The sequence below is a fragment of the Cystoisospora suis genome, assembly GCF_002600585.1.
Source record: "Cystoisospora suis strain Wien I chromosome Unknown contig_2923, whole genome shotgun sequence".
NCBI lineage: Eukaryota > Apicomplexa > Conoidasida > Eucoccidiorida > Sarcocystidae > Cystoisospora > Cystoisospora suis.
This window is the reverse complement of record NW_027155718.1, coordinates 1-11,316: the sequence shown is the minus strand read 5'-3', so window position 1 is coordinate 11,316 and position 11,316 is coordinate 1. Positions and strand designations below refer to the sequence as shown.

Sequence of the window (11,316 nt, the reverse complement as noted above, 5' to 3'; positions counted from 1 at the left end):
GGCTCGCAGTTCATGAACCCGTCAACGGTGTCCCACCTCTGTTTCAGAGCATCACGGGTTCTGAAACTTTCACCTTCATCGCATCTTCAAATAGTAACAACCACTCGGTGGCTGCCGTTGCTCGTGACCTGCTGAAACGTAGACCAGTTTGTGTACTCGAAAGAAGCAGAGAACGTGCTCCGTTAACCCTGACGTGCGACACCCTGAAAGAAATGGATGGATATACAGGTACGACGCCAAGCGCGGAGGCCAGCATGCAGGGGGGTGTTGCTTCACTCGCTCAGCCTAGGCCTTTTGGCTGCCCGGGGGGCAGTACTGTACGACCGGGTATGGCGTACTTGCAGAGGCGAGTAGCGCTGAAAACGCAGTGGGACGACTTTCGGGAACGGGTGCTGGAAGGTCTCCCTACTATGAGCGCAGGCTACTGTACATCCTCCAGTACCACGAACGGCGGGCAGAGTCAAGTTTTGTAGACCTCCATGAAAAGCTACCGCGACAGTCCTTAGCCGGCGGGTTAGCATCGTTGGCGGCGTTGCGTGTCTGTCCTTTCTCTAGATATGCGCGATTTTTTTCAGAAGAGGCGGGACCTGAAGCGGGAGCAGAAGCTAACACGTGTGCTGTCTTGTGCGGCAGCTTTACTGTATCTTGGCTTAATATTGCAAGGACTTCGCTGGAACCGAGACGATCGAATACCAAACCTAATGACGACTACAATTTCGAACTCGTTGGAGCAGCGAGGCATATCGAGCCCGACAGCGTTGGGCATGGCAGATGCTGTTCACCCCTCCAATCTGCATAGGGCCTTCTGGTTTCTGCGTCACCCGGTTAGCAATGAATTTGGGCCAGAGTGGAGGAGAGGCCTTTTCGGCTATTTTCTGAAGGGAGTCGCTTCGTGGTTCCTTGCAGTTACTGCGGCGGTTCACGTTGCAGGGGAAGTCGACTTTTTTTTTAGAAAAAGAGAGCTCCGGGTACTCGAGGAGCGGAGGAAGGACGCACGTGTCCGGAAAATGAAGAACCGGAAGCAGTCGGCCACAAAAAGCGTCACTCTTCTGTTGCTTGTTGACGGCCCCTTGAGGTCACCCACTTAGCTCTATGGGAGTACGTGACCCGCTACAACATACCACACAGTCCAGCATGGCTGGCGCGACTCGCTCAGTGTGCGGGTGCGTCTTGTTCGAAGGATGTAGGAGGGAGAGGGTGTTCTGCTGAGCAAAGAGTCTGCAGGCGACTTGGAAGAGGACCGGCTGTGGATACTTCTCACAAACGTGTACGCTCGCCTCGGCTGCATAACTGCTGTGTCCTGAGACGAGGGTCAGAGGGCGAAGGTCCACAAAGAATACTGAAACCAAGGCTGAGGGGAAGTACGCGTTGTCCAAACAGGACACAGCAGTTACGCCAAAGGTTCGTTAGGTAGCCGTGTCGGCGTGGCGAACGACGGGATCCTAACACTGCAAGTCGGCCTTACTCTGACTCCTGATCGAGTGAATGACGACTTGGGGCCCTGGAGACTCGACTCCAGATTCTTTGTTCGGGATTTTACGGCCGGGAGAGGCCTAGACACGGTCAAGCTCCGCGCAGTTGCCCCCGGCCTTGTTCGTTGTTTCTTCCGGCCGCACCGGAAGCTGTTGGACGCAGCAGATGAAAACCCAGGGCCGAAGGTTGGAGTTGTCCACTTCGTCAGCCACCACATCAACCCTCCGCATTTCGACATTTTCACGTTGTGTCCCCGGATTTTCGCCGAATCTAACAAATAATGTAGTCAGCCATTTTCTCTAGATACAGAGCAGTGCGTGCTCGTCCCATCTTCACAAAGTTATGCCCAGCGAGGACAGCTGGTACCGTTTGGTACGTGGGAAACAAACTGCCGCAAGACGTCCTATAAGTGCGAAGCCAACTGAGTGCCTCCGTACCAACAGGTACTACCATCAGACTCGTGACAGGAGAGAAACATGGGGGAGTTCCGATTCCGAAACGTTCTCTCATCAGATGATGTGCTCAAAGCTGTCCAGCTAGAATAAACATACACAGCTAAGATCACAGATTCGCCACCGGATACCGTTCTGTCCGACGAAGCAATCAAGGCCACAGCTGCTAGAGGCCAATTCTAGGAAACACGGTAGCGACACTGATCCCAGCTTTTCCGGAAACGTGAAATTCGTCGTCCTTGGTGCTTCTTGAAAGACCGGCGGTACTGTAGGCTCTCATTCTGCTTATCTCGCATTCAACCATTCCAGCGTTGTTCACATAAATCAACGCATGTGCGCCTCGTCATGGGGCTAGGCTTCAGGATGTTTGTTTCAGCGCAATTCGAAAATATGAAGACGACTTGCGTGCACGATAAAAAGCAGTCACGTTGGGAGAGAGAACAACCTCTTCGGAAGCTTGTCGGGCTGGCTTCAAATAATGGTCTCCACTCAGAAGGCAAGCAGGTATCGTGTGTCATCTGTACGGCCAGATACGGGTGACCTTGACTTCGCACATTCTTGCTACTTGAACGTTGCAGTTGTGAGAGTACGCAGACCACAACAACCTGAGACCTGACTGCGTAGTAACAAGCTTAGGAAATGCTGACCGTCTCAAACGCTCTTTTCTCTAATGCATGATATCATCTGGGGCTTCAGGGAGGAGCCTGTCCTCGGCGCTGGCAATCTTGACCCTAAACTTCGACACGTACTTCTGTTGACTTCGATGTATTTGAATCAACTTCAGCTTCTTCTTGAAATCGTTTCGTTGTTTCCACCAGTCGAACGCAAACTTCACACCGGCAGTAAGAGCTGCAGTGCCTGCAGTGATAGCTACACCCTTCCACAACTCCTTTCTGGCTTCTCGCGTTGGCTCAGTGACTGTCGCGTGGTATATACTTTTCAACATGCCTCGTGATTCAGTGCTACCAGCGGAAGACGAACTGCTCTCTTTCTCCCTGCTGCTCCGTTTCGTGTCGTCTCTTTCTCCTAGGATGAGAAAACTGCTATTCTCTTGGTTATCTCCACTTCTTCCAAATACATTGGCGCCTTGGGGCCCTTTCAACTCGAACGTCAGAGCTTGGCTTGTCTTCCCAGGAGCATAGCCCAATGCCGAGCGATCCCGCGAACTCAGTTTATTTGGATCGAGAGTCACTTTTATCCTGTCTCCATCTGGATTCCTTCCGGCGGCCGGGGAGAAGGTGAAGGGACCTACCTCTTTTGTATCCTCACTATAACTGCTGGCATAACTCTGTACGGCCTGACTCGACAACCGTTCTAACACGGCTTTGCGTGACTCTGGTATGTCTTGGAATCCGAAATTGGCTCTGACATTCAATGCTGCCCCTGTTAGTTTATGGCTTCTCAAAATATCTGACAATTCACTTTTACCTTCATCTACGGTGACTTTCACCATCCTATTGTAATCTCTTGTGTCCGTCTTGACTGCCTTCCAACCTGCACTGACGCCGACGGACAGAAAGGGTGTTGCCATCCCCAAGGCACGCTTCCATACTGAAAGGCAAAAAAGAAAGAGATCACGTCAAACAACCTCAAGGTTTTCAGCCTTTCTTTCTCTTAGTTTATCACGCCCAAGTTGCACCTTATGGCTCGCAGTGTCCACATGTGGTCCTCCGCGCTTAGAAAACAAGACTCCGGCATCATTTTACTGGGGTTACTAAAGAAAAACGTCTCTGCATGCAGTCTATTCTTACTGACCTCTCCACACCTGTACTACCTCCTCAGGTAAGTGGTAGAATGAAGTTACGAGCCGCCCATAGATCTATACATTCCTTGGAGCATAGTTACTTGTCAATAAGATGAAGAAGGAGGGTTAGAATTCAACTCACTAGCAGTAGCAGGGAACCAAACAACCAACACACATAGCGAGACGACAGCACCGAGGCCGACATACAATGACGTATATATTCCAGAAGATCATTACTACACTACGGTGAATAAGAACGACCCCTCGCCTAGTCTCGACTCCACTGCTGATGCTTCTAGCGTTCAACCTTGTCCCACAGAGAAAGGAGACAGTCGCCCCGGTACTAGGTAGTGGAGCTTTGTGCGGGCCTCTTTGCGTTGCACCCAGCCCTTCTACACGTGAAAACGATGTATGTGGAGCTTAGCAGCGATAAGTGTGTACACCTCCCCACAACAGCATAGTACTGGGGTGGAAGCACTGTCACCCTAAGGTGACTGGAGCTAACAAAAGAAATCCTAGGCAAACAAATCAGCCACGTTCCCTTCAATCAAGGGAGTCCTTCGTAGACAGGAAGAGAGGAACACAGACGACAAAGCAGGTGAGGGAGACTTCATACTATCCATGTAGGGAAAGACAACTCTGGCATACATTTAGGAGGTTCTTTCTTTTAGAGCCATGGATGTTAATCAAACGTGTACAGACGCTGCGACAAAGATAGATAAGAACATTAGCCCCGTGGGCTAAAACAGTACGTAGAAAATGATGGGAGGCGTTTCGAAGGGGAACCTGAAGAGGTGTGAGCGTAGCGGTATGTATGTGTACCTTTCTCACAGCAGCCCGCTACTGAGGACAGCTGTCTTCTGGGTGGCTCACAGATAACCCAACTCATTCATCTACCTCTATCGCTGAATCCCGCCCTTCTTCAGTGGAAGGCTACCGGAACTAGACGGTCGAAGGGAGAAGCCGATATTGGCGGGAGAATGAGAGCAACGATGTATAGATGCGGGGCGTCAGTACTTCGCACATTATCGGGAGAATCCCGTATGTAGATTTCTCTCCAAGTGGGGAAGTACCTTGTACTACGCTCTTCTTCAACTGTCTGTTCCTCGCCCTGTGCTTCTCGCAGTTGGGCTGGGTTCCTAATTCAAGTATCATGCGAAGAAGCTACAGCTCCCGAACGTACGTGCACCTAGTGCGCTCCTAGTCTGTACTTTCAGACCTCGGATATATATCATTACCTACGTACAGACAGATAGATGCAACTACAGTGACATTGATACGCAGAATACGTCCACATATATATATATATACGTACTGTTGGTTATCTTTTTGCTCACTTGGCGAGAGAATACAGCTGAATAGACCAGGCATAGCAAGGAAGTGTAGATGGCTTACGAGGTGGTTTCTTCAGTGACCGGTCATGCCATATGCGACAATCAAGACGAACCGGATCGGAGTATAGGGCCCCCCGATGCAGATAACAGGGGGCTCCACCCAAACCTCCCTTCCTTCTTCCTCCTCCGTTTTCTTCCCCGGGTCCTTCCATGCTTTGTAAAGAGGCTAACTCAAGTTGAAGAAGGAGCTCCAGAGACGGTAGAGATCTCATAGGGGGAAGGGGTATAGATTTTTGAGGAGGCATGGTGATTGCCACATTATCAATAATACCGACGTGGTATTTTCTTCCGAACGGAGTAAGAGGATCAGGGACGGAGTAGATCTGGGCGCGTGCGCTCCAGGGGCCCGGCTGCAGCTCTAAAGAACACGATTGAGCAAAAAACAGAAGTACTGTGAAGCGAAACCGACGACGACGGCCAGCATTACCAGCACCACCGCTATTATCATCAATACCTTCACCGCCACGGCTTCTTAATTGAAATGCGACGTAGAAATACCCAAGTGTATGAATCCTCACAATCATGACGAGATTCCCTGCGCTTGTTTGGTCTTCATTGAAGATACTGTACATTGTACTTGGAAGCTGCGTTATCTGCATCTGTCAGTGATAGATGCATGCGTGAGTGAAGCTTGCCTCATACGCCACCAGAACGGCGGAGGTATTCATATCTGTTTGCCGCTGAATCTTTCTCATATCTTTGTTTCTCTCGCTTTACTATACATATGTAGTGACATTGGGGCTATGGGTGGAGGAGGGAGCACTGGGGAAACGTAAATAAGGTGGTTCTCACGGGAAGTGTAGAGAGGAAATACGGACAGAGGAGGAAGGCACTGTAGAATGGGAAAGCATCACATTCACACACGAAGCGATTGTATACGGGCGTATGCATGCACAGGGACAGATGTATGATCGTACTTGATACATTGGGGGGGGGGGACGACCGCCTTACTCATTCACTGCACATGTGCAGTAACTGCGTAGAAATATCTTCATGTATGTTTACAGATGAATATACATACATGAATATATTCATACATACTCATCAAGACAGGTACTCGCGTATTTGCAAGATCATCGCGTGCGGGGGCTCAGGGGCTAGGCTACTTCTGATCATTAGCTCATATACACGAGAGAGATCGATGCCGTTCTCCCAGTTTCAAGAGTTCTACAGATACAGAGCAACCGGCCACTTCCTTGCGCGGCTAGGCATCCATCATTCTTGTGAGGACGACGCACTAGAAAAACAGGGAGAGCGAAGGAGAAACACGGATGACAGGACATAGAGAGAAGTGAGATGGCGGTCTAACCGGAAGCCAAGAGAAACTTCAAAGCCGTACCCTTTCGCTATAGCTGATCGTCTATATCTTTGCCTATTCCCCTCTTTCTCTGCCTTGGTGGACTCCACCAGCGACCTTCTTTGGCACGCGTTAGTTGCCTTACAGTGAAGTTGCTGTAGGGACACGTCAGGAGGTGTGTTTTTGTGTGCAGAAGCATAAGTGAAGTATCGTGTATTCACCATTCCTATCTATCTTTCTTTCTTTACATCTATGTCTTCCTGTTTTCCTATGGCTCCTTTAGCTATTGCAGTAATAGCGAACTCAAGAACCCACACCCCTCCAGTGTCTCTCTCTGTCTCCCCCTCTCTATCTCCACATGATCCACATACATGTGTATGAACGAGCACCTACAGGCTATACATGGAAAGCCTTGTGAGTTTGAGATGTTCTCTCTCACCTGGCATATGTTGTTCTTCATCATCCTCGGCATCCGTTATAAAGAGAACTTCACTATTTTCCTTGAGACATGCAAGTGTCGCTTCCGTCCCTTCGACAGGTTGGCTTTCTGCTTCTGATATTCCTTCTTTGAAAATGAGGTTGTTGAGGGTCAAAGGAAGGACAGTAGGAAGTTTCAAGAGCTCTTCTTGTGCGGTTTCTCCTCTTTTACCTCCCATATCATACTGAACCGTTACGTCCCAGTACTTCACCATTCCTGGTCCCATTGCCCTGCTTACACGATCGACCGTCACCTTAACAACCCAGGGAGACTTCTGACACATGTATCGTCCGCCTTCCTGTCTTAAGCTAAAGTGTGAATTCAAAGTATCAGGGAGTCTACGACCTAGAAGGCTTCCTAGTTTTTCTTCTGCTGCAACTTCCGAATTGATAGGAAAACGAGCTACAGCATGAAGGCTGACTGCAGAGAAGGCATCGTCATCATCGTCATCGTCAGAGGGACCCTTCACAGGTATCCAATCACCACGGCTGGATTCCTCATCTAACAGTTCTCTGTATCCTCTGACAAGTTTCTTCCATACCTTGGAATGCCTCATTTCAGCATCTGGAGCTTCAACGACGAACTGAGTTATATGTCCCCCTAGGACTCCTACGAAGATCCCGACCGCCTCAGAAGGAGACGAGTTCTCTGTCACCCATCGGCGGGTAGATAGGGCAAATAAGAAGAGGAGGAGAAAAAAGCCACGGCGAGAGGAACCTCCTTGAGCCAAGAAGGAACAAGGAAAGGAGCCAGAGGAGATCCACATCATTCTGATGACTCCAGAAATCAAACGAAGACAAGACTACGAGTTTGAGAAGAAGAGAAAAGATGAGTTCGATTCACGTGAGTCCTTCAGTAGAAATGTCGAGGGGACGACGAGTCACAGAATATCATATACTCGGTGGTATAGAAATCAGCTATACTCCGCAATCCACCCACAACCGACCCTCTCAAACTGTCCCTTGTCGTCCTAACACATACACCTTACCAGTTCACATAACTGGCAATGAGACAATCAGACCTATTTGAATGAATTTACCGACTGGGCCCTTCACCTGATATTCCCATCAAAACAACGCATACATTTGCAACATATACGTCGTCCGTGGTGTCTCCTGCTTGTCTGCTAACTAAATAACTAACTGTCCACCTCTTCATAGTCTGTAGAGAAGATCCCGTACCGCCACGTTCCACGAAACAGACAGATACGGTTGCTTCTCTATGACGTCCAATTACGACCGTGTCAGCACGGAAAAGGTAAGAAGCGTCTGACACCCGCTTCTTTTCTTTTTGCTCAGGAATGTCAGTCACTCACTCATGTTTTGTTCTAGACTTTACAAGGAAGTCTGATCTTAACCCCACCTACTCTTCTGCCTCTCCAGCCAACACCCCGGAAGACGAAAAAGAGGAGAAAGGTACTATAATTCAGTCTCCTCTTCCCTGCTGCAGCAAATGAACCAAACACGTTGGAACGGGTGTTTATCCCGGACGCTGCCAGGATTCCAGGGGAAAGGAAGGGGTCGCCCAATTACAAGCGAACAGTCTCGCTCTTGATGCCGTGGGGCCTCCGGACGTGCTGTCGTCAAGCTCAAGATTGTTTTTTCGAAAAAAAGTGAGCCACACAACACACGGCTTCGACGTGCGACCCCCCGGCAAGCAGACTGACTAGCGTTTCCCTCATAGGCTGCTTAGCATCGACTCATGGAAGGTCCTTTCAAGAAGTGCCCCATTCGACCATTCTGCAGTCCTCTCAAGCCGTCCAACAAAAAAAATCGAAAAGCATTGCAGGATATCGAGTCAAAGGAAGGACTGGAAGAAAAAGACGACCTTCTAAGGACACTTGACCGCCATCCAAGCGGCGCTGCTGTCGGGTGAATACATGGCGATGATGAGGCAGCACCCACCCTAGCAGTTTTTCCTTCAGTTGTCTGTAGGGCCCACGACAGAGAAACCTGATAGGATTCCTAGGGAAGAGATTGGAAGTCATGAAGGAAAGAACACTGCACTGCTGCCGAGGTGAAGAAATCAGAAGCCCACATGGCGGTCCACACCGACCAGCAGGTCTCACATGCCGGCGAGCGGCCGCGACCGGGGCCCCATGGCGCCGAATACCGGGGAAGGCGCGATGGCCCTCCAGGCCCAGTCGGCACCGCGCGGAAAAGCGGAAGAGGGGACAACAGGGGAAAGGAACCTATTTGCTGCGCAGCAGGATTTCAGACATGCCCCCCCCGTGTCGTCTTTTGTTGTCCCTCTTACTGCGATAAGCGTCTGATTGAGAGAGACAGATGAAAAGAACGGCAAGTACAGGTGAGGCACACAGGAAATGTGAGTGATTGAGTGGCGGCCTAAAGCCAAGATCCCAGTCCCACGGGGCTCGGACGGCAAGTTGTTGCCGTCGCCACAAGATGTTTTAGGAAAATAAGAATAGCTGCTGAAAAAAGGCTATCATTGCTTGTTTAACGTCCTTCTCCGCTAGGCGGATGATTGGATGTCCGTTTCGAAACACCCGTTTTCAAGCTAATGAAGGACGGGGCAGGGAAGAGTAACGTTTTTCCGTACGCTTCCTGTCATGATAAACGTATAATTCGGTGAAGTTTTCTAAAATACGGAGCGGGGGCTGCACCTCTCTCATTTTTCAGATCGGGGGGCTCTTCATGGGGAAGGAAAAGTAGGCCGCCTCAAAAGTGGAATGGCGCCTAACCAGTACCTCTAAAGCAAGAGATTGCTGAAATCGCAGCAAAGCGAGCTGTGGACGCGAAAACGAGCATAGCACCGCTCTTCTCGCTTTCAGAAAAGCCGGTTTATGAAAAAATAAGGAGTTCATGCTTAGGTTTTGTATGGCCTGTTGATCAGGAAAGAATTCTGAAACCCGTCTCCCCTTTTTCTCAGCATACTGGTTGCTCGGCCTTCATTGGTGACGGAAGCGGGAGAGACACAAAGAACCAAAGATGCGATCTTCTGCTTCTGTTCTCAACAGCCGAGATGCCCTAGTGTTTTGACAGGACGATCTCTCTCCTTTCTCCGAGTATCGGAAATGGTTCGGTGCTATTCGCAAGTAGCCACCGTGATAGACGGAGTCACCAAGGAATGAATTCGTTTCATAGTATGTTCTGTACTCGTGGTAGTTTGGAAGTCGCCGAAGATCCTTTGCCCCTTGATAGGCTGAGAGAATGTATTCGTGTCTATCACTCCCAACCATTACTTATACAGTTCGTAGACCGGGAGAAGAGTCTAGAACTGCTGCTGGGATCGATAGGCCATTTTCATTCTCAGAACTTTCTCGTTTCAGACGGCAGCGGTTTGCTGCTGAGTACCTATCAAGAAGGCATAGGTGTGCACACGCACTCTACCCTTCTTTCTCTAAGCTGCGTTTCTTTCGTAAAGGAAACTTGAAGAACAGAAAGGCATCGGACTCCTCTTTGTCCTGGTATCCTGCCATCCACTTCCCTTCCAGACCTTACCAAAGTGGTCACTTTTTCTCGGAACTATAAATGTCGTAGCTCTGATAGCTACGACTATTTCGCTTCTTGCTCTTCTACATTCCTCATCTGGTGTGCCTGAACCCTCACCTTACCACAGTTAGCTGGCTTCTCTCTTACTCCGGGCTGCTATAAAAGAGAACTTGAATCCTCTAATACTGAAAACTTCAGTACTTTTCACTGTCAGCAGGGCTACACATCCGCAGACGGACAGACTAAAGTTTTCGTCACCACTCTTGCTCCCTTGCTTCGCAGGACACTCTCTCTAGCTGCGGAAATCCTTCTATTTCATGCGGATTCTCTTCCTTCTCGGATAGCTTACTAACAGGAGAAGGAGTCACTCGATGAGTCCCAAGTTTCATTTTGATATCCCTGTACAAGTTTCGAGACAGACTGCATCAACACCCTGAGTCAATCGACACACAGGGGGTAGATAGGAGTCTTGAGAAACCTTCCTTCCAACTATGAAGTACGTTCATGTTTGCTTCCCCCCGACCTTCTACACTGATCTTTTCTTTTTCTTCCTTTGTGTTTTCTTCTGAGAAGCAAGCTCGTTTTCTGAGCCTGCAGGTCAAGGAGAACGGAGGAAACTCGGACAGAACTTGTGTCTCTGACCGGTGTGGCCGATGTCTTTAGACGGTCTTTCCTTTCGAGGCTGTTCTATCGACGATGCCTCCTTTCCATTTGTTTTGTGCTGAAGAGAGCGACGTCTCTGAAAACCTGCAAGAACAAAAAAGGATAAAGAGAGGACACCGAGATGTAGCGTACCAGGGNNGGGGGGGGGGGGAAGACTTCTGATCTGCTAAACGGAGACAACCCAAGAAGAATACATATAGAAGGAGAAAGACTCTGAAACATACATACGTGCCAACATACATAGATATCTATAGTTTAACAGAATGCGCATACTGTCTGACCTCATGTAGACTCCCACTCGAGCTTTCCCTACTAGCTGTAGTGCTACGGTGAGGCCGCTCAGAGATACATATATATATGTAT

General features: G+C 49.4%; 2 protein-coding genes across 2 annotated transcripts; both read right to left on the bottom strand.

Annotated features, from left to right (window-relative positions):
• Nucleotides 1-504: 504 nt before the first annotated feature.
• Nucleotides 505-919, bottom strand: CSUI_005901 (uncharacterized protein; the record flags this gene model as incomplete). Its single annotated transcript, XM_068066067.1, has 1 exon — nucleotides 505-919. A coding segment is annotated over one exon (219 nt), but the record flags the coding sequence as incomplete, so codon positions are not given.
• Nucleotides 920-2,330: 1,411 nt separating this feature from the next.
• Nucleotides 2,331-11,090, bottom strand: CSUI_005899 (uncharacterized protein). Its single transcript, XM_068066066.1, has 4 exons — nucleotides 10,542-11,090; nucleotides 6,800-8,873; nucleotides 5,065-5,421; nucleotides 2,331-3,476 (listed from the first exon to the last, which is right to left on the bottom strand). The coding sequence occupies exons 2-4, from the start codon at nucleotides 7,605-7,607 to the stop codon at nucleotides 2,593-2,595; spliced, it is 2,049 nt and encodes a 682-aa protein (XP_067921955.1). The 5' UTR covers nucleotides 7,608-8,873; nucleotides 10,542-11,090; the 3' UTR covers nucleotides 2,331-2,592.
• Nucleotides 11,091-11,316: the final 226 nt, after the last annotated feature.